Source organism: Pungitius pungitius, chromosome 6 (genome assembly GCF_949316345.1).
Source record: "Pungitius pungitius chromosome 6, fPunPun2.1, whole genome shotgun sequence".
Taxonomy (NCBI): Eukaryota; Metazoa; Chordata; class Actinopteri; order Perciformes; family Gasterosteidae; genus Pungitius; species Pungitius pungitius.
Window position 1 is genome coordinate 7,619,547 of NC_084905.1, and position 22,996 is coordinate 7,642,542.

Below are 22,996 nucleotides of genomic sequence, written 5' to 3' on the forward strand. Positions count from 1 at the left end.
ACAGGTTGTACATACATTTAAAGAGGTTGCTTTCCCAAAGGAAAAGCTGAATCCTGATATGCCATCAACACCATTTATATAAATGGGGATGAATTACAAAAAGATGTCTGGCATATCAACACAAGTCTTTGAATGATGTTTTCTCGGTATGGCTTGATGATACGAGCCTGATACGCCATTTGGATGAACTGCTTTCACATACATTCGATTTTAGGACGTCATGTCAAGCCAAACCCAAAAGAATCAGAGTTGTATTTGGCTGTAGAAGTAGGTAGCTGGATGCTACAAAGGTCAATAGGTACGTTTGACATAACTTGCTTCATAATCACAGATGCAGTTACCAACTGTCTCTCATTACAGTAACTCAACACAACTCTGCACCGTTTGTCCCTATTTAAACAAGCAGATAGTTCAACTCACATTCTAATGAGGGGGATGTTTAGCCAACCCAACAGATTTCTTTCAGAGCAGCATAATTCAATCAGTCACGTATACCCGTGCACCTCCAGCTACATGGACACCACTTTTAGCATTTGGATGGGAAACCCCTCAGGGCTGGACGACATGTACAATAAATCAGATGATGAAAACCTATATCTCTAAAGCCTCTTACGCATATGTTTATTGTGTGGACAGGCCAAGCAGCTATTTTCTCGCCTTCACACTCATCATGATAGATACTCAACCCTTGGGGCCCCTTTCCATCTTTATGTATGCGCTTGAAGTATATGGTGGGACATTATTTTGACTTCGTTTGTTTTGTATTTTGCATTCATTGTATATTTTCTGTTTTGGTATTTTGGTCTGTGCAGAATGCAGGAGATGTGGAGAGCACTATAAATATCATCAATGTCCTGGATGAACTTCTGTCTGCTGGTAAGCTTAACCAGCATCTTTCACCATTCAAGTTTATTTGACATGGTAATGTTGCGTAGGGACAGTGCTGGTTTTCAGCCCTCCATGGACGTTTTAGAAATGAGCAGTCCGTTTCTCTGGCCTTCCTCAGGTTTGGGAAAGTAGAAAATGGTGAAAAAACACTTGCTTGGCTGTACTTATACCCCAACTACACCCTTCTGCTGTGAATAGAAACAACTAAATTTAGGACTGAAAGTCAACACTAGGTCTCAAAGTCTTATAAAGTTTCATTTCCAATCCAATGAGCTTATGGTACAGTGCCCGTCTTACTACTACCGATAAGACAACTGTGTCTTCTTTTTCAAAATACATTGTGTCTTCTCTGCACAACAAAGCATTAGTTTTCTTTGCAGCTGTTTTGTTTGTGTGGAAGTCCTTTCAGCAGGGGACACACATCTACATCTCTCTCTGTTCAGGTACAGATCGTCGGATCCACTACATGATCAGTAAAGGTTGCAGCGAGGCCTTGCTCACTGCACTGGTGAACACTGGCCGCAGTTTCAGCCCCAACTTCAATGTCCTCCTGCCGCTGCTGCACCTTCTGGCTAAAATTGGACACAGAGGTAAGGATGGATGAAAAGAAGATTACTAAAACGTTTAATGGTACCTGAAAGCTCTCAAACCTCTCCTAAAAAGGCTGGACTGCAACAATGAAAATGATTCCCCTTTTTCTAAAACTAACAAAACTATTTAGTAGTAAATCACTGTTTCAATGTCTTCCACTCAGGCTTTTAGCAGCACACTGTGCAGTGCTGAAACTGCTCCTTACGGTTTTCAACGACATCCAACAAAAGGAGACATCACGCTCATTTTAAGCATACATTTTCTCGCATCGTCTGTTTAAACCTTGTGGCCTTTTCAGGGTTGTGTGCTCCAGCGGGTTTTTTGTTGTGGGGGGAGAGCCAAGGCCACGTCTCACTTTTGGTCGGACGACAATGGCAAATCCTGGAACTTCCCAACAGGTTGTTTTAATTAGTATTAATTACAGGAATCATTAAAAAAAAACGTGCAAGTTGTTTTATCCCAGCATTTGGGGGTTGGTAGACATCCCAGACAGCTACATTGACGTGTTGAAGCACCTTTACATTTTCATAACATCCCTTTTAAACACACAGTGGCACAACTACAATCTTAGCGTGACTGGATCGCAATGCTGCCCATGAAATACTACTGGACAGTCCAAACATCTGGGTGTGGAGTGGACCTCACCTGTTCAACATTTTCATCAGTGTTTCCCTTACCATCATAACAGGGGGAGGGCCCCCCCCTGAAATGACTTCATCCCCCGCTGAAAAAGTGTGGTTTTTGTAAAAAAAAAAGTCTTGTTACGGCAGTTACACACTGACATGAATATGTGACTATTTATCTGTATCTTTATCTGTGGTCCCTTATTGTTGCGCTCTCCTTGCCATGCTTGTTCTTTTACGTTCACTCTGCTCCTCCCATGCTTCCTGCTCTCATTCTACCCTGCTCATCTCCTTCCCTCGTGTTGCAGTCGGTTTTAACTAGTGGCTGTGATAAGTCCAGCTGGGGGGGGGAGATCCCCTCCTGCCTTGAAGAATAAATCACGGATTAGAAGACTTATGTTTCAACAAAATTTGGAAAACGTTGTCACAACTCACATCAATTAGTGCAAGATTAATCAATATTGAGCCCCTAAAATACATAATATGCTCAGCTGATTCTCTGCCGTTCCTTTTGACTTCATGATTACATTAAATGTTTGCAGATCGCCGTATAGGTGTGAAAGCAGAGGATGCTGGAGCTGCGCTGCTGACTCTCAATCTGCTCAGACAAAACATCAAATATGCCAGGAGGGCTGCTGCCTGTCTCTGGGTGATCCAAGTCTTTTCTTCATCAGGTAGACAAGAACACTTAACATTTAACTTTTTCCAAAATTGGGACACAGCTCTTGTCCACAACTGAAGAAACCTCCCCAAGTCTTTGCCAGTATGTAACTCGCAGCGTATCAGTAGCCTAAACATAGACAACACAGTTGTATGTTTACAGTTTTGAAAAATGAACCCAGTAGCATAACATTACACATGAAGAGCCTAAAATGATAATCAGAAATATCAGACTCTTATCAGATGATATTGTATCTTGTAGCTTTGTAATTACATAGAAAAGACCTCAATAATAAAATGCAACAATATTAGAATCAAGACCTTTTAATAGAGCAGTAAACTAGCCGAAGTTGACAAAAAAAGTGCAGCGCCGGATCATGTCTAGGGTTGCAAAGGGTCGAAAAGTTTCCGGAGACTTCCACAGGAATTTGGGAACTGTCCCTCGGCATGAAAGTGCAGGTGAAACTCGAAAAATTTGAATATCGTGCAAAAGTTAATTTATTTCAGTAATTCGGTAAAACGGTGAAACTAATATATTATATAGACTCATTACAAGCAAAGTAAGATATTTCAAGCCTTTATTTGATATAATTTTGTATTTTTATGGCATACAGCTTATGAGAACCCCAAATTAAAAATCTCAGACATTTTTTGGCAGTTTGGGCAGGTGCCCAGTCCTGCTGGAAAATGAAGTCAGCATCTCCATAAAGCTTGTCTGCTGAAGGAAGCATAACGTGCTCTAAAATGTCCTGGTAGACGGTTAAGTTGAATTACTGAGATAAATGAACTTTTGCACCATATTCTAATTTTTCGAGTTTCACCAATATGATGTGAAGGCGGGCTCAAACGGGCTAACGGCTAGCACCATGTACCGCTGGAAGCGACAGTCATCCAGACGCTGTTCTTGTAGAAGCTGTCTGCGCCTACGAATGCTAGTTAGTACAAAAAACACAACTCTGTTATAGAGTCGCTATGACAAGTACAAGTACAGAGTCGCTATGACAAGTACAAGTACAGAGTCGCTATGACAAGTACAAGTACAGAGTCGCTATGACAAGTACAAGTACAGAGTCGCTATGACAAGTACAAGTACAGAGTCGCTATGACAAGTACAAGTACAGAGTCGCTATGACAAGTACAAGTACAGAGTCGCTATGACAAGTACAAGTACAGAGTCGCTATGACAAGTACAAGTACAGAGTCTCTATGACAAGTACAAGTACAGAATCGCTATGACAAGTACAAGTAAAGAGTCTCTCTGACAAGTACAGAGTCGCTATGAGAAGTAAAAGTAAAGAGTCGCTATGACAAGTTACAAGTACAGAGTCGCTATGACATGTACAAGTAAAGAGTCGCTATGACAAGTTACAAGTACAGAGTCGCTATGACATGTACAAGTAAAGAGTCGCTATGACAAGTACAAGAGTCGCTATAATGCGAGGAAGAAATGGCGAAAAGTTGATCTGTTTCAGTGTGATAAACCACGCCCCCTCTCAGTTGCGTTGGACACGAATACGCCATACTTCTACTCACAAAATATCAAAAAAGTCATATTAGAAATGTTTGTAATACATGTCTGTTTATGACAAGGTAAATACAGTTAAGTTACCCCAGAATTTCCAGTTTATTCCCGTATTTTCCTGTGGATTCCCGCGGAAAGTTTCCAACTTTGAATATTCCCAGAATTTTGCAACCTTAATCATATCAGATATGAAGTTAAATATGAGTCCTAATAGCGTAGTGTTTGGTTGTATATGTGTACCCACTTGGCCCCACTTTAATGGCTGATGTTTTTTTTAGTCCGTAAACCCCCCCAAAACATTCCAGCATAATACCACTAAACCTCTATTATCAACTGATGATTTATTTTTATTTTATCTAAACAATAAGCATTACACATTTTTTCTTTCTGTTGTCATAGTTACCTTCTGGGGCATTTTCATTACAGTTTCTACAGCAAACCTAATTGGAGAAAACCATGGATTGGAAACCATCTATCGACTCATCCCCCACTTTACCACCGAAAATCTGCACACCATCAAGTACGTATAGCTGGGTTTTCACTGAAACTTACTGATAAAAGACCCTGTGTCCTTATTACACTTAGGGTTTGTAGCACCGTATGCTTCATTTCTACTAAACTCAGACAGTCCATAGACTGTAAACTTGTCACAACAATCAAAATAATACGGTGGGCATCTCAACAAAGTCTTATTAGTTTATTTATTGTAAATAACGCCTGTAGTGCAATACCGTATACGATTTTGACACTTGTGTTTTTACAAAATGAACCTGCTAATTAGAAGATTCTCAATTGAGGACTTTGGGAATTTATTTCCCCACCTCATTTGTCATAATGACATGCCGATTGTGCAATAGACAAGGCAAAATTCTAAGTTTGGAGTATGGAGGTAGGATAAACAAATTAACAAATAACAATGCTAACAGTGCAGAACAAAAGGGTCACATCGCCATCACCTCTAAGGTAACCCAGCCTTAGCTTGCAAGTGTCAGTCAATGAGGGGTATGAAACAGGATCCCATATCAACACCACAGAGATGGGGCCACTGACATTCAATGACTTGTCTCAATGAGAAGTTTATTTATACGCTTTTTTATGAAGTTTGAATTTGCATCTTACTAACACAAACCTAAGTCTATTCTAACTAATGACCAAGTTACCTTCTTCCTCTTTCATTTATCACAAATGGTCAGTTAAGGATTCAGATCCAGATGTTTTTATTTTTTATTTTGATAAAGATATCGTTCTCATTTAGAAAAAAGAAATTGTAAACTACAGACTAGAAATGACTCACAGGATCATTTGTGTTACATATATCCATAAATCCTGTATCTACGTGGCCCTGAGTTTGTACAATCTGCTAGTTCATTTATTAGGCCAAATGCACAATTTCTATGGAATGCCGTTTTAGTCAAAATTAAATAAATGAAATACACGGTAATGCATAATGACACTGCATTTCATAATAAATAAATGAATAAAAACACGGTAATGCATAATGACACTGCATTTCATAATAAATAAATGAATAAAAACACGGTAATGCATAATGGCACCGTAATGCATAATGACCCAGTATTTCATTTCACGTTCTTATATGCAAATCAGGGGGCGTGGCTATCTATCACATTCAGAACAGACGACAGAGCTGTGTGCCGTCGACACCGCTAGCGAACGCGGAAGCACCCCCCCCCCCCCCCCCCCCCGATCGAATTGGGTCGCCGCTTGTCATTAAGGGGTAAAGGTGGGTCCCGGAGCCAGACAAGTTGAGAACTACTGGGCTAAGGGACGTGAGAGTGTTGACATAATGGAAGACATCGGTGGGCTCCGAGATAGCATGCTAGCATTAGCGGATCAAATCGATCAACATGGGTTATCTGCAGATACTATTTTGACACATATTGAGGGTTTTCTGGAAGTACTAGGGCTTGCGGTTCCGACTTCGGCAGCTCTAGACAAACGGCCCACCAGTTGAGAAACACTGCCTTTTTGCACACGTCTCCGTTGTCTGTTCTGAATGTGATAGATAGCCACGCCCCCTGATTTGCATATAAGAACGTGAAATGAAATACTGGGTCATTATGCATTACGGTGCCATTATGCATTACCGTGTTTTTATTCATTTATTTATTATGAAATGCAGTGTCATTATGCATTACCGTGTTTTTATTCATTTATTTATTATGAAATGCAGTGTCATTATGCATTACCGTGTATTTGTTCATTTATTTAATTTTGACTAAAACGGCATTCCATAAATTTCAAGAAGAAACATTTTGCTCCAATACACAAAAAAACACTGTTCGCAGAATTACCACGTAACGGTTATATGACTTTGCATTCAGGCCGCTTGGACAGAAATGAACCGCTATGGAACTAAAGAGTCACTCTCTGTTCATGGAGATGGCGCCAATAAGGCCAACTGGCAGTATTGCAGTTTACAGGGAAACATAATAACATTTTCTTGGTCTCGTACGTAGGCTCCAGCTCTTACTCAAGTCACCGTGCTTCTCCCCTTAGCTCGTACGTCTCCCTCCCATTTGTCTCTGTCAGTACTGATGGCATTTGGCTCACGTAGCTTGTATACCCAGTGGGGACGTGCCAAGAGCTTCAGGAGTACCGGCCTCTCTCTGCTGGCTCCAACCCAGACATACCAGCTACTGATGAACATGAAACTCCCCGGTGGCATGAGGGAATCGGATGCTCTCACACAAATTTATAGCCCTCAGGGTGAATTTTCTGTATCATTTCCACGCAGAAGCCAGCTGTTAATTGTCGTAACACAATTAGAAGACTCTGGGATTTCAGATTTCAAAGCCGCCTGGTACTTTGGATAATTTGTTAGAATTGGCAGCTGTGAACTTCCAACCCAGTCTCCAAAAAAAGCGTGAAATGGCTACGTTGGTCCACCGTGATAAACGTAGTCATGTTACGTTTTCCCCCAAAATAACGTTACTATGTTACGTTTCTTTTGGCCCATTCATTTACATTGCTTTGCAAATAGGTCACGTGACTATCAAGTTTCCCGGTAGCGAAAAGAAAAACATGGCGGACGGTCAGCATAATCTCCGTGAAAAACACAATATTTTAAGAAAGCATCAGCATTTGTATGCATTTCGATGGCATTTCTAGCGAGAAGTATGCGTTATTCTTTCATAATCTTCTATCAGAGACTGTAGAAGACCTTCCGTTTATTCGTTTCTGCGAAGATTTGAGTGTCCCTTTGGCAAAGCGTGGCTACGCAACGCCTTTAACGGCGCATTATTAAAAAAACACTTCCAGTGGGGGCGTTACCGTAAAGAGGCGTTCAGCCTTAAAGCCACTAATCGCCAAACAAAACAAACTCAAAGCACTCGAATCACATTATGACTTTTTAAACATAAATTCCGTTATTTTTATGAGTTTTCAATGAAAGAATGCATCATTTCCGGGGGTAGGCATGCCCGGGACATCCCGAATTATGGGCAATTTTGATTTGTCCAGCTTTTTGACAGCTCCAGTCCCGACTTCCAATCACAGCCTCCTAAATCAATGACGCGCCTAAAACTCTCGGATCGAACATTACGTCTTGTTTACATGGGAAAGGGGGGCGGGGCTTCGCCCTCAGAGCGGAGCGTCATTTCTCGCTCCACACGTCTCCTCTTTTTACTGGCCAGGAAAACGGGCGATCTATCCCACGTGGGTCTGGCTCCATTCCATTGGCTCTGACGAATCCATAGAGAGGCGGGACTTATAATTTGCCCGGCAAACGGAGAGATTTGAGCTGCATTGCTTCCACTGTGCGTGAAGTGGCCGTGAGGCCTCCACTAAAGTCTCTCTCTATTTGTTCTGCTTTACTCAATAAAAGTAAAACCTTTACAGATATACTGTCCACACACTAGGCTAACATAATGGAGACTTCCAGGCTTCGTCCTTTATGTTTTATGGGGATAAAGCCCCTGTAAGTAGTTTTTTCCCAAGCAAATCTGAGTTTCTTCTTTTTTTGTGTGTCCCATACAAATATCAAAATATATATACTGATTTTCACATCCAAACACACTCACTTATGTTCCCTTTTATCATGACAACAAGAAATTTCAAGATATACCTTTTGCTTTCATAAATCATACAGTTTTAGTGTGTAAATGCCCAGCAGTGTACGGTCCGAGGGCCCCTATCGGGCCACTTGTTAGATGGGTTTGATGGGTTACCGACTAAAATATATGCCCCCACCCCCTAACTTGATTTAGGTCTGTTGCCTCAGGGTAACTTGTAAATATAATAAGTCAAACAAGCAATGTAAGCATTAAGAAAGTAGTGCATTTTGAGCACATTAACCACAAATGGATTCAAACATAAATTCAAAAATATTAAACAAAGAAATGAAATGACCAACACTGTATGTACAAAATCCACATACAAAACATGTAAACTTAAAGGGCTTGTTTGTGTCAAATTTTATGGCATACACATTCAACTGGCCTACAATAACCTGAAGAATGTCTTAAAATACTGAAGGGGGGGACATGATATCATTAGAAATGTTATGCCAGAGGGAGCACAGAATGTATTGTGGGGTGTTCAACAAGGAGGATTTTCAACCTCTACTATGTCTCCATCCTCATCTTGATCGACAGACTCACTGTCACTATCATCAGACATGCGTTATCCTAGTTTTAGTGTGTAAATGCAATTTCCAGCATGAGACCTAAAAAACGCCTACAGGAATAAAAGGGTTAAACCAGATACAACTTGCTTGTTTGACTTATTTGACTTATTATATTTACAAGTTTCCCTGAGGCAGTTAGGGGGTGGGGGCATAAATTTTAGTCAGTAACCCATCCAACCCATCTTAAAACTCAGTCGAAGGAGTCTAACGCCGGAGTCACAGGGTGCAACAAAACTCTGTAGTGAAAAAAGTGAAGGCCGAGGCATGCTGGGTGAGGTGCGATCCCGGCCCTTTTGGGACAGTGTTGTGCCTGAACGCGTTCATAAACTTGTTGATATTTTGGGCGAACGTGAACTCAACGTACTGTATTAATGCCCGATGAACGTCACTGTTCTCGTTCATTCTGGTGTCTATGAACGGCGCGTTCGTTCAGCTTAATGTTCAATGGGGTACCAGATTTCTATAGAAAACACACCATAAACGCGCATTAATAAGTGTAGCAAAGAGGCGGCGTATAATAATTTTAAAGAGTTTATGAAGTTACTGACAAGGTCGGTGAGGATGGGAGGAATCTGACCTTTCTTTGCAAACATTTGCACCTTAATGATTACTGTCCTGTTTTTCTTTTAATAATTCCTTATTTAAAAAAGACCATTTAAGCAGCATGTGTTTGAGAATGTAGTGTAGGGGTAAACTCTGCAACTGCTGCTAGTGTGGAGTGAATAGACAGCAACATAGCATCAAAGAATCATTAGGGAAATGCTGTCCCCTCAATGCTAATGTAAACCCTGGTTGGATAAGGATTCAAATTGGATAAGAAGATTAAATCTGATGCATAGCTTCAGTGTTAAAACTGATAAAATAATTGCTGTCTGTGGTTCTGGGCTGTGGCAATAATTTAAAAAAAAAATAGCTCGCAGCAACGTATGGAAAAAAAGAACTGAACTAGTTCATTTTTTGGAACCGTGAACTTAGTTCAAATATTTTGAATTATGAACTGAACTAGTTCCTTTTTAAAATTTGTAAACTAAACTTTGAACTAGTTAATGTAGAAAGTAAACTTTCCCAACACTGGCTATAGGACCCCGGAAGATGATGAACTATGCCTGGGAAGGGCGAAGCCATGCCGGTACGAGCATGATGTGCAAATTAGTCGTCAGATCAAAGTATAGTAGTGATAGACTAATCGAACCATCTAACAAGTGGCCCGATAGGGGCCCCCGGACCGTACACTGCTGGGCATTTACACACTGTATGATTTATGAAAGCAAAAGGTATATCTTGAAATTTCTTGTTGTCATGATAAAAGGGAACATAAGTGAGTGTGTTTGGATGTGAAAATCAGTATATATATTTTGATATTTGTATGGGACACACAAAAAAAGAAGAAACTCAGATTTGCTTGGGAAAAAACTACTTACAGGGGCTTTATCCCCATAAAACATAAAGGACGAAGCCTGGAAGTCTCCATTATGTTAGCCTAGTGTGTGGACAGTATATCTGTAAAGGTTTTACTTTTATTGAGTAAAGCAGAACAAATAGAGAGAGACTTTAGTGGAGGCCTCACGGCCACTTCACGCACAGTGGAAGCAATGCAGCTCAAATCTCTCCGTTTGCCGGGCAAATTATAAGTCCCGCCTCTCTATGGATTCGTCAGAGCCAATGGAATGGAGCCAGACCCACGTGGGATAGATCGCCCGTTTTCCTGGCCAGTAAAAAGAGGAGACGTGTGGAGCGAGAAATGACGCTCCGCTCTGAGGGCGAAGCCCCGCCCCCCTTTCCCATGTAAACAAGACGTAATGTTCGATCCGAGAGTTTTAGGCGCGTCATTGATTTAGGAGGCTGTGATTGGAAGTCGGGACTGGAGCTGTCAAAAAGCTGGACAAATCAAAATTGCCCATAATTCGGGATGTCCCGGGCATGCCTACCCCCGGAAATGATGCATTCTTTCATTGAAAACTCATAAAAATAACGGAATTTATGTTTAAAAAGTCATAATGTGATTCGAGTGCTTTGAGTTTGTTTTGTTTGGCGATTAGTGGCTTTAAGGCTGAACGCCTCTTTACGGTAACGCCCCCACTGGAAGTGTTTTTTTAATAATGCGCCGTTAAAGGCGTTGCGTAGCCACGCTTTGCCAAAGGGACACTCAAATCTTCGCAGAAACGAATAAACGGAAGGTCTTCTACAGTCTCTGATAGAAGATTATGAAAGAATAACGCATACTTCTCGCTAGAAATGCCATCGAAATGCATACAAATGCTGATGCTTTCTTAAAATATTGTGTTTTTCACGGAGATTATGCTGACCGTCCGCCATGTTTTTCTTTTCGCTACCGGGAAACTTGATAGTCACGTGACCTATTTGCAAAGCAATGTAAATGAATGGGCCAAAAGAAACGTAACATAGTAACGTTATTTTGGGGGAAAACGTAACATGACTACGTTTATCACGGTGGACCAACGTAGCCATTTCACGCTTTTTTTGGAGACTGGGTTGGAACTTCTGTGATGAGAGTAGAGCAACGAGGTAGGAGATATGCTATTTCCCCCAAGAGTGAGTGGCAGTTGGACATGTCCGTCACAGTGATTTATCCAACTATAGCTACGATACGGCCACCCTTAGATATGCCGGCTAGATGCAGTGCACATTATTAAAGCAGTAAAAGTCAGTCAGTCAGTTGTACAACTGCCTTTGTCCATATATTCTCACTTGTCAACAGCACTTAATCCCCTATGTTCAACTGCTAGACTCTGCTCCTTACTGTCCTCTTTTAAATGATTGCAGTTTTAAACCTGCTTGATTCATGAGTAGTTTTTTACACAAGTATACACAAATTGTGTATGTGACTGACTCACAGTATACCATTATTACCTCTCCCTTTGTTGACTTATTATCTACAACACAGCAATCATTGCTACGATACGGCCACCCATTGCTACGATACGGCCACCCTTAGATATGCCGGCTAGATGCAGTGCACATTATTAAAGCAGTAAAAGTCAGTCAGTCAGTTGTACAACTGCATTTGTCCATATATTCTCACTTGTCAACAGCACTTAATCCCCTATGTTCAACTGCTAGACTCTGCTCCTTACTGTCCTCTTTTAAATGATTGCAGTTTTAAACCTGCTTGATTCATGAGTAGTTTTTTACACAAGTATACACAAATTGTGTATGTGACTGACTCACAGTATACCATTATTACCTCTCCCTTTGTTGACTTATTATCTACAACACAGCAATCATTACCAAGTCATTTCATTTATGAAGGGCAGTCATGGCCGATTGTCTTACTTTAACAACTACTAACATCAAGCAAGCTAAGACAACATCACTTGCTTGGTCATCACTAGTATTTTGTTATTTTAATGTAGAGCAAGGCACTGAATGCTCATCTTCTACACAATTATTGAATGAACACATTAGTAAGTACCGATGGGGATGATATCACCACCACTGCCTTGAAATACCATGTGATAACACACACATGTTCAATATATAGTTCAGTATGAAGCAAAAAAAAGATCCCAAGCTTTGAACATTAAACTGTAAAATCCATGGAAATAATGTGGTACAACCACAAACCTACCCAGAGAAGGAAGTACACCCAAGCTGAACAATTCATAAAATGAATCAGAGCAGCAAAGAGGCCTATGGGGAAGGTGCAAAGCCACAGCTGAGATGGGACTGAGATCTGTCCACAGGACATTAGCCGTGTCCTCCACAAATCTTGCCTTTATGGAAGAGTAGCAAGAAGAAATCCGCTGTTGAAAGAAAGCCCTACAAAATCCCATTTGGAGTTTGCCACCAACCATGTGGGAGACGCAGCAAACCTGCAGAAGGAGCTCTGGTCAGATGAGATCAGAATGGAACTTTGGGGCTCAATGCTAAAACGCTGTGTGGAGGAACCCTGGCCACCACCATCCCAACAGTGAAACATGGTGGTGGAAGCACCATGCTGTTGGGATTCAGCAGCTATAGGGAAACTACTCAGAACTGATGGATGGAGCCGTCTGCAAAAGACTTTAGACTGGGGCGGAGGTTCATCATTCGGCAGGACAATGACTCAGTCAAAGCCCACACCTCAATGCAATTGAGAGAATCTATGGCAAGACTATTGCTGTTCACAGACCCAGTCAGAGACCGGGGCGGACAATTAAAACTGACAGGAAAACACACAAAAGACTAAAAGGGTGTTAGGAAGGTACCTGAGGTGCTCAGCGCTGTTGTATTAACGTTCCTGGATTCAAAACTACCCAACAGCCTGTCTTTCTGGGGCTTGAATGTTCTCCCCCGTGTCTGCGTGGGGTGCCTCCGTACTTCCTCCCACAGTCCAGACTAGATCCCGTCTCTTGCCTGATGTTAGCTGTGCGACCTCTGATGATAAGTGGCATAGAACATGACTGACTGACTAACCTCTGGAGCAGGGAGGATTATAATTAATTACATTTATTTATTTTCCATCAAATAAACAATACATTGTATTGTACAACTACTTAATGAACTTCTTCCAAATATAAAACAACTTAACTTTATTTAAGTGAATCACTGCAACTAAATAGATTCAGATTTGTGATCATCTCGATGTACCTTATGAGGTAAAAACATACCCGTTTATATAATAGTATTTCATATGGAAGTTAGAATTCCTGTAAGGTTTCCTTTAGTAGAAGTTCCTTTGAAATTAAATATACATTTAATTAGTAAATCAGACTAATGTAATGTGCAATGTGACTCTGAATCATCATTTTTTTACTCTTACCCTTTTTTCTAACCCTAAATATTGATTATATTGTTAGAACGCAATTAATTCAATAGGTTAAATAGAGATTTGGAGGACTATTGGTTTCTACTTGTCCTCTGTGAGCATTTTACATAAATGGTGCAGGGGAGGACAAGAGTAACACAGCTGTGGTTTGGGTCTTTTTGAAGTTATGTAGTATTTGCCATCCTCAGTAAATGGCTAGGTGACCCCTTGTCACACTTTAGACATCATATTAGCGAGACTACACTGGGCAGTGTCACATTCTTCATCTCGGTATTAGCAAACACACACACACACACAGACGGACATGCAGGCCGGCTGTTAGTGTTAATTAATAACCATTTGGTGGTGGATCACCAGTGAGCCGCAGTATGAACCGATCTGGGATCAAATGGACTAGATGGATATGCCGCTGATCAACACCAATACAGCTTCTCTAGTTGCCAAAGATTCACCACAAAGAGCATTTAAAGACCAACACAAGCAAGAAATGCATGTAGGAAGAGAGGGGGAGGAGACTGAGTAGAGGATGAGAGGGGGTGCTTGAGTGGATTTTCTTTGGGTGAACTAAGAGCACCTCGTAAAACATTTCATTTTCTTTGTTTCTTTTTGTGGTAAATATATTACGTCCAACAATACACTCTGATGTTGCACAACGCATACACACTGTGGCGGCCTTTCTAACATTCCTAATTTTACAATTCCAAGATCCAGTCAAGGCCGTGGGTCTGGTCTGGATTACGCACGGTCCATACTTTAAAGAATATATCCATTTATTTTGGCTTCAAAAAAGGTGAACATAAACGAGTTGTAAATTCAAACAATAAAGCAAAGTTAACAACAGTAAACAAAAAGGGCTAAACTTGTACCAAGAAGTACTTCATCCATGGTGTTGAAGCAGCTTTGCAAATACAAAGCATAGGATCGTAAAGCAGAAGCATCATCTGGTTTGATAACCGACCAATTCAGAGCTTTATCCATGAATGCAGATGTTATTTTAACTGTAAGTTCCATTCCAGCTGAGTTTTTGCTTCATCATATGCTGTACTTGGATCCATGGGCATGCAACTGCGCACCAGGCACCTGGGTTGACCAGTTGTAAATTGCTCTAAATAATAAAGACGGTCCTGCATGTTGTCAGTTTTGGCTTCTAGGCCCTGCACAAAGGCTTTGATGATAGATCTGAAATGAAGAGGATTGCCATCAAAAATGGGAATTGTCACAGGTGGTAGGCGGGACATTCTTTGCTGTGCAACAAGCATTTCAGTAATCTTTCATCAAAGCCTTTGAGCAGGGCACAGAAGCCAAAACTGACTACGTGCAGGACCGTATGACAACCATTTGCACACCATTGTATCATGTGCAATTTGCATGTTGAAGTGTGTGTAAATTAAAGTGCCTAAAAGACCAACTGGCCTCCTCTGTTTGTTTTCCAGGGCCGCAATCGATGCCTTCGCCGCTCTGCTGTGCACAAGTAAGTGTGTCATCAGTCACCAGCTGATCATCATCATCATCGTCACCACACAAGTCCACTCACACCCTTTGTCTGGGTGTTTGAGGCCAATTCCTCTGGCTTAATGATGTACTTCTCTTGCTCTATGGATGGCTGCTGTTGTCCCCGTCATAGCCGAAATAAACTGCAGGGTCCAACGGAGGGAAGAAGAGAGAGAAAAGAGTGACTTAGTTTAGCAGGTTTGGCCAAATAAGCAGTAAACAAAGTCCAGCGGAGCATAATGGGAAGGTCATCATAGATCATTTTACACATGTGGCTTCTTTTTTCCCCCTAGGCAGAAAAGTTTCATTAGAGTTAAACTGAATTGTTATGTGACCTGTTTGGTGGAATACATATTACTCCAGCGGACTTGAGTGCTGCAGAATTCATAGACGGTATTATGACCAACTTAATTTTGTGGTTACCCGTATCAACTTGCACAGACGTTCGTAAGCTGCTGTGATTCCCATTTGGATGAGTCACCACGGTCACTTTTCCATGGCAGCAGGTGCGTTGGTTGTCACTGGACTGAGCCAAAATGCTTGGATTTTTTTACACCGGTTTTTAAAATGTAGTTTCCCACCATCTTTCTCTCCAATGTGCACTCACTGTGCAACAAACTGCACCAACAGCTGCTGTTGAGGAGAGACAGAGACTTTTCTACACCCTTCCGTTATGTGCTTTACGGAGACCTGGCTCTGTGGGACACTCTGACCACGTCATGGTCCATCTGGTTCCTGCATACAGGTTAAACAGCGGAGATATTACCAACTTTTCTTCTTTCCTCTGTGGAATTACTGGACATTCTAGTCAAAGGTGTGCTCAAGAAAAGCGGGCCGGCTCGTTAGTGCGACTCCGCAAGCGTGGTGCTGCCAGGCATCTTTCTCTCCAACGTGCGCTCACTGTGCAACAAACTGGACGAACTTCAGCTGCTGGTGAGGAGAGACTTTTCTACATTCTCCGTTTTGTGCTTCACGGAGGATCTTCAGGCGTGTTTTGACTGCACAGACTGGGATGTTTTCAGGACTGCTTCAGACAATCTGGATGAGTTCACAGAGGCTGTAACGTCCTACATCGGCTTCTGTGAGGACAGCTGTGTACCAACATGCACCAGGGTGTGTAATAACAACGACAAACCCTGGTTCACAGCAGAACTCGGAAAACTACGTCTGCAGAAGGATCAGGCATTTGGGGACAAAGACTTGTACACAGAGTCAAAATGCAGGTTTAGCAAGGTGGTGAGAGACGCTAAACGACTGTACTCTGAGAAACCAACAACAGTTCTCAGCTAATGACTCTGCTTCAGTTTGGAGAGGCTTTCCATGCATGTCTGACATATTATCGCAATAAACGATTCCTGATTCCTAAAGTACAGATCTCTCCCATTGCTAAAACTGTGCCCTGTGAGATGGGCAGGAGACTGCTATAGGAGGAAGAGACACGTTCTGAATGCCTCCGCAGCAGAAAAAACAATAGACAGAACTGTGGATCAGGGGAAATCTAACATGTCCACATGTCACCGTCTCAGGGCTCTTTAATCTCCATCCTGTGAATGACCATACTCTTCTTTGCTCTCCTTTTCTCTTTCATCTCCTCCACTCTTCCTGTGTCCTTTTCTCCCCCTCCATCCCTTTCCTATCCTCTTTTCCTCTCTCCTCCTTTCCTCAAACCCTTTCAAATCCTCTTGCCCCCTTTTCCGCGCCCCTTTACTGTAGTTTCTTCCCTCCTGCCCTCTCTTTTCTCTTTATCCCTTTCATACCCTATCATGTCCTGCATTATTTTGATTCCTCCTTCCTTCTCCACTCTCCTTCAGTCCTCTACCCTTTCCCTGTCTCCTCCACTCTCTTCTTCTCCTTTCCCTCCCTTTTGTCTTCTCCTCTCCCCTCATGTACAAGCTGCCTATTAAAAAGTGGACGGCAGACCTCTAGTGGAGGTGCAATAGTTAGAAGCGTATCCTCTGTTCTCGGACTGAGACCAGGGTACATTTAAGTCTCGTCTGCCAGCACCGCTTTTTGTAATCTTCTAATGGGAGGAAACTGCTCCGAATCCTCTCTCCCCTTCTGTGGTTCTTCCACTCACAGCAGAACGCCTGCCTTGTACTGCTTCAGTCTTTCCTGCAGGGTGCACTAATGCGCTGTGTCTCCAGATGTGGAGCATTTACAGGCTGAGAACCTGACTGTGTGTGTGTGTGTGCATTTGAGTTTTATGCTCATTTAGCATGTTATTCATTCTGAATGGAAGTCTCACAGTATACTTACACACCACACACACACACACACACACCCTCCACAGCAGGCTTGAACCCACTCTCGCCTCTGGTGTGTAGAGGCTCTTTGGTTGTGAGTGGTGTGTGTGTGTGTGTTCCTGGGCCTGTGGAGCTCTGAAGAAATCTCTGTTCTTGGTGACAGGTTTTATCTTCTGAGGCGCCGTGGCCGCCTCTCTATCCCGACCAAATATTTCTCAACTTGAAAAAAGGGTCGTTCTATATTTCCTGAGCATCGCGGGAGCCTGCCGTTGGTTAGCGCCGTAGAGGACAGAATGTGGATGTGCTTCGATATCATCAGTAGAGCAGATAAAAGGCAGATGATGCTAGTGAGTTTCTTCAGATCTTGGGAGCACGACACACAAATCAAATTCTGCCCTTTAGATTTTTCTAATTTGTTTAAATAATCTAAAGGAAAAAAACAGGTATTTTTCAGTATATTTCATTGGGTGTTTAAATTCATGTGATTTCTTCAAAATTCCTGGTGCTATTTCAAACTAATTACTTTAGGTCTAGGCACCAGAGCTACAGATTTGAGGAAGAGATCATGGTTTGTGTTCACGTAGCTTCAGTTAGTTAAGTCCCCTGCTTATTTAACTTAATGAGGATGTGTCTGATGTGGGACTGCTTATAGTGGTATACGCACCCCACATGGCCATCCATGGCATTAAAATGTAAAGAAATATCTTATGCATACATCAATCCACAATTTGACGCTTTTTTTAATTAAATTGAATAAGAAAATGTGTCCAAACCTTTGTCTGGCACTGTATGTGGGTGTGTATAGTTGCTAAATGTCTCTTTTGAGTTGTCCTTGTTTTTTAATAAGAAGAAGAAACACTACAGTATATGGAGTAAAATTCCATGTATGCTTGGGCATATATACGGCCAATAAAGCTAAAGTGAAAAAGCATTTGTGACCCTGCAAGAAAATAAAGTCGGCAAACGTGGATGCTTTTCTCTCTTCTGTTGATTTGTTTCCTTTTTCTGTTGTGTACAGTTTGTCGCTCTAATCCTCCTGTGAGAGGCTCACTGACACATTCTGCGTGTGGCGGCGGTTTAGAGAGTCAGCCAGAAAGATTCAGAAGGCTCCGAGCTTCTTTTCATGATTTGTGCAACACTGTCAAAGTGCCAATTTGCACAGAACATCAAGGGCAACGCATTCGCTCATAAACTAGAACATCGCACTGAGCCCCTCTCAGTGTTTGCCTTTGATACATCAGGCAGTGTTTGGAGTGAACATAAAGGCAACAATTAGCCTAATATCAAGTCGTATTTGTAGATTTGAACTCTTTTTGTGGTCCCAGTGACCATTCTGTTTCTCTCCCTGGGAGCTTGTTTAATGTAACGCTCAGCCACTGCACTGTGCCTGTTCTCTGATGACTCTTTTATTAGACGTACTTCAGCTTCATTTGTCGAGGATTGGCTTGACTTCCTTGTGTACAGGAAACCTACTGTTTCAGCTTTGAACATGTTTACACGCTTTAATCTTCAAAACACATTTTCTGATGCTGTATAAATGTACCGACATTCACCTTCTGCCTGAAAAGCTATTCTATAATCCCGGGACAATACGCCTACCTTGTTGGACGGGACGTTTCTCCAGTGTGTATTCGGTTCATTTGAACCTTTCCGTTGCCTCAAAATGTTGAATCCTTTGTGTGGGTCAGAGTGCATGCAGACAGACAATGGGACAGACTCAGAACCCCACACCTTTAAGCGGCCTTGAGTTCGCTCGGCCCACGTCCTGTCCAGTCAGCGATTATTGAAGAGGAAGATCCCTGACTCCCTTTTCTGTCTCTCCCCCACAGGGGCTAACGTTTGCTCGGTGGTATCCAAGGGTTACGTCTCTGGCCTCTTGCGGCTTTACGAAGACTGGCACGCCAAGGCAATCCAACACGCCGCCGTGGCGATCTGCCACTCGCTGCTGCGCTGCCTCCATAAGGTCACTCACAGTACTGCGGGCAGGCAGGCTTTAGTATCCCAGGGAGGGATCCGACTGCTGTACGGAGCGACACAGGTAAAGTTCCAATGTTGGTTTTTTACAATTTCAAGTCCTACTTAGTGGTTGAATTGAATAATTATGCATGTCTTTTCCTATTTGTTCCATCATAAGACTAGCGGTGCTTGATTTGTCAGGGTTTTATTAATAAACATCCTGTCCCACAATGCAACACCAAGTAGAAGTGAAGCTGGACAAAATTGTAATTATTGGATGTTCGATCTTACTTAGAAAAGGATTTGATGGATGTCTTTCCTGTTACTACATCACATTGATCCTCTTGACTGAGTATGTCTCTCTGCAGACATGTTTGCTGAGTAAAGGCCTGGAGTCTCTGGTGGAACCCACTGTGCAGCTGATGAGAAAGTGTCTTACCAAAACACCTCTTCCACTGACCTCAGACTGGTCTGCATACTCCTTCCCCGTGCCCGGAAGAGCGCACGCTGTGCCTGCTATGGACGTGCAACCAGGTACGGTATTCACGACCTTTTGATCTGTGGATGATAAATATATAAATGGTAAGCTGGTGACTATTGGAACCAGACAAGCTGACTGATCACATGGGGACTAAAATGTTTTGTTGTAATAAATGTACCCTGTGGGTAAAAACATTTAGAATGGAAGTTGTCAAACTACAAATTTGTTGGCTAGATTAAGCGATGCATCCACACGGCTAACGGCTAAAGGTGCTAACAGCAAACGACAACTGTTCCAACAGCGACTTGCTTATTCACACATGTGAAATGGTGTGTATGAGTATCACATCATGTTAACTTATTGTCGGTTTTCCTCCCAATCAGAGCAGAGACGAGTTCCCTGCGAAGTATAACACAGTTTACTTCCTCGAGGTTGTGAGTGCACTTCCAAACAAACACACACACGTAGAATACTGACCGTGGCGGCTTTGTGTTCCCTGTTGCATCCAGATGAGAACAGTGACGAGAGTGACGACAACGAGGCTGAAGCCGTCTTTGTAAGTGTGTGTGGCTACTGTGTGAGCTCCAGTGTTGCTGTAGACAGTGGGGAAAATCAATAGTTTTTTACTTAACCCCCCCCCTCAAATATTCTGTGTTTGTGGTCATGTTTCCAAGGACCAGGGTCCCGTTAGAAAAGCTTCAGCATTGCGCCCCGGGTCATCTTTTCGTTGATGGCACCTTATGGAGGTGATTCAACGGCATCAGTATTGGTTTTTAACAAGGCATGGGGTTGTGCATGTGCGCTCATTGCTCCTGTTGATGAATACACGATCACACGACTTATACGACTTAATAACAAAATAACCTTTCAGAAAAAAGAGTAAAAAAGGTTATTTTGTTATTGTTTTAGTGCTGCAGTTGCTTTAAAATAATTAAAATGCTTGAACAATGACAAAGAAATGTCCTCACAAGTACTGTAAACTTCTTCGTGAGGTTTGGATTAGAGTTGGAATAATAAACATTTGTGTCATGCTTAGTCGTCCATGTAAAGATTCATTTTCTTAGGGTTGACACGTTACACCATTGTTATGTTGTTTGTTACCTTACTTGAAATATTAATTATATATGTTTTAATTGGTGCAATCTAAATGTAAGGTAGCTAAAAATCCGGTCTTCTGCCCGAGGTAGAGATAGCATGCCATGACATATGGCATCATCAATGAAATTACTTTGGTGGAATCTAATGAATGTGAGGAACATTTGGCTTACGGTGTTGATCTGATCACAGGAGATGAGACAAAATGGTAATAGGCCTAATGTCGCCAGAATGGTGGCAATGTCCATCAGCCGCTTCCTGGTATCCATTACAGGTGATGCGGCCCCGCTCTGCTACTTTGGTTCGGCCCAATCAGCGTCCTGTGAAAAGCCCAGGCAAGCTCGACAAGGACTTCAAAAGAGGGCTGGAGGCGATAGCAGCGGCTACATCAAAACTATTTCTTAAACCGCAAAACATGCTATCGAAGGCTTTTCATCTACTGCTTCATCGACAGACGGTCCACCCAATCCTTGCCAATTATTTCTTTGAAAATGATCTTGAGAGTGGGGTTAAGCAATCATTTACCTCTGCTCTGGATCTGTTTCTGCATTCAATACTCTTGGAACTAATTTAGCAGAATGAAGTCCTTAGAAAGAAAAAAGAATCCCTGAAAATATCTAATAGACTGGAGTGGGGTGGAGGTCATAAGCAAATTTTTTGTGAGTATGAATTAGTGGTAAAGGAAAATAAAGCTGGATGGACAGCACAGCTTCGATCTATGAGACATATGAGTCAACTAAAAGCTTTGCAAGAGTCTCTGCAGGCTCCATGAATCAATGCAGTCCAGATCACCTGATTCAAGCAGGTGCAGATTCAAATCCATGTAATGCTTGACGTATTGAACTGCTCAACCTGATTGACCCCATTTATGTTTAATTAATGGAACCAAACATATATTTACAAAGTGGACTGTCACGTATGAAGTAGATGAGCTGCAATGCAGACACAGATCAGACAGGAACAGATACAACTGAGAGATCTAAATAGATCATCAGAGCAGACTGATTAAGAAGATAACCAGCAACAGCGACACAAAGGCTGCCCACTAAACAGGTGTGCTACTGGCTACGGGATCACATGAGGAACACACAAACCACAGCAATTGGGACTGAAGGATCTTGTGCGAGGACACACTAGCAAACCTCTGCAGAAAGCCACCTGCTCTCCACTGAGCCACAGTTGCCCCTGTATATTTGATGTATTGTTAAATGTCATTTGTGTACCTGACCCTAACATGTAACATTACAAACTCTTTTGTTTCAAGCCCAACTACGATCTCTTTCCTCGGGTACTAACGAAAGACTTCAGCTGCCTAGACCGATATTTGCTTTGTATCGATCGACAACGTTGAGAATGTAGTGAAAGCTTGTTATCTATGATACCGTCCATCATCTTATGGAAGAAGTAGCATACATCGATGATCTCTGACCGGGCCTGGTTCCGCTCCAGACCCATGAATTTCCCCTTGTTGGATTTTCTCTGGCCTCCTTTTCAACAACTCTTTTTGACCCTGTAAGTGATAACTCTCCTAACTGTCCAGGATGACGATTTGGAAACCGACCTCAACAAACTTCGACTTCGCCCTGACCCGGACAGACCCAAAGAGCTGCTGCCACAGTACAGCCGCCTCTGTCCTGAGCTCTCACAGGATTTCCAGGTACAGCTGCGTGTGTGAACTAGGCCTCACTTCGGGACAGACACTATATCAAGGTGTAGGTTAGCATGATGTTTGTATGAAGTGGCAATGGTTAGGGTCAATCATGTGAGTGAATGTCCTCACGAAGGTGCAAGTAATACGTTCTGTGTGTATGTATGTGTGTGTTTGACAGTCCAGTGATTTTTGCACATGATGGTAAATAAGTCACTTTTTTGAAGCCTGAAGTCTGCAGAACGTCATTTATCAACTGAGCCGGGATCACAATACGGGAACCCTGAGTGTCCCTGTATGTTGTGACGGGTAGATACTAACTCAGGAACCAGCGACAGTCATCCAGACGCACTTCCTGGAGGAGTTGGTGAGATTCACCAAG

At 42.2% G+C, this 22,996-nt stretch overlaps 1 protein-coding gene across 3 annotated transcripts in view; it reads left to right on the forward strand.

Moving 5' to 3' along the window:
* The window catches only part of LOC119196731 (cytosolic carboxypeptidase 4), an 82,990-nt gene that overhangs the window by 18,077 nt on the left and 41,917 nt on the right, over window positions 1-22,996 (forward strand). For all 3 annotated transcript variants that reach the window (XM_062563131.1, XM_062563132.1, XM_037452689.2), the window contains exons 3-11: window positions 813-876; window positions 1,332-1,478; window positions 2,645-2,776; window positions 4,711-4,804; window positions 15,134-15,171; window positions 19,264-19,472; window positions 19,759-19,924; window positions 20,381-20,427; window positions 22,507-22,623. In XM_062563131.1, coding sequence (XP_062419115.1) covers window positions 813-876; window positions 1,332-1,478; window positions 2,645-2,776; window positions 4,711-4,804; window positions 15,134-15,171; window positions 19,264-19,472; window positions 19,759-19,924; window positions 20,381-20,427; window positions 22,507-22,623 — 1,014 coding nt within the window. The remainder of the gene's footprint in view (window positions 1-812; window positions 877-1,331; window positions 1,479-2,644; window positions 2,777-4,710; window positions 4,805-15,133; window positions 15,172-19,263; window positions 19,473-19,758; window positions 19,925-20,380; window positions 20,428-22,506; window positions 22,624-22,996) is intronic.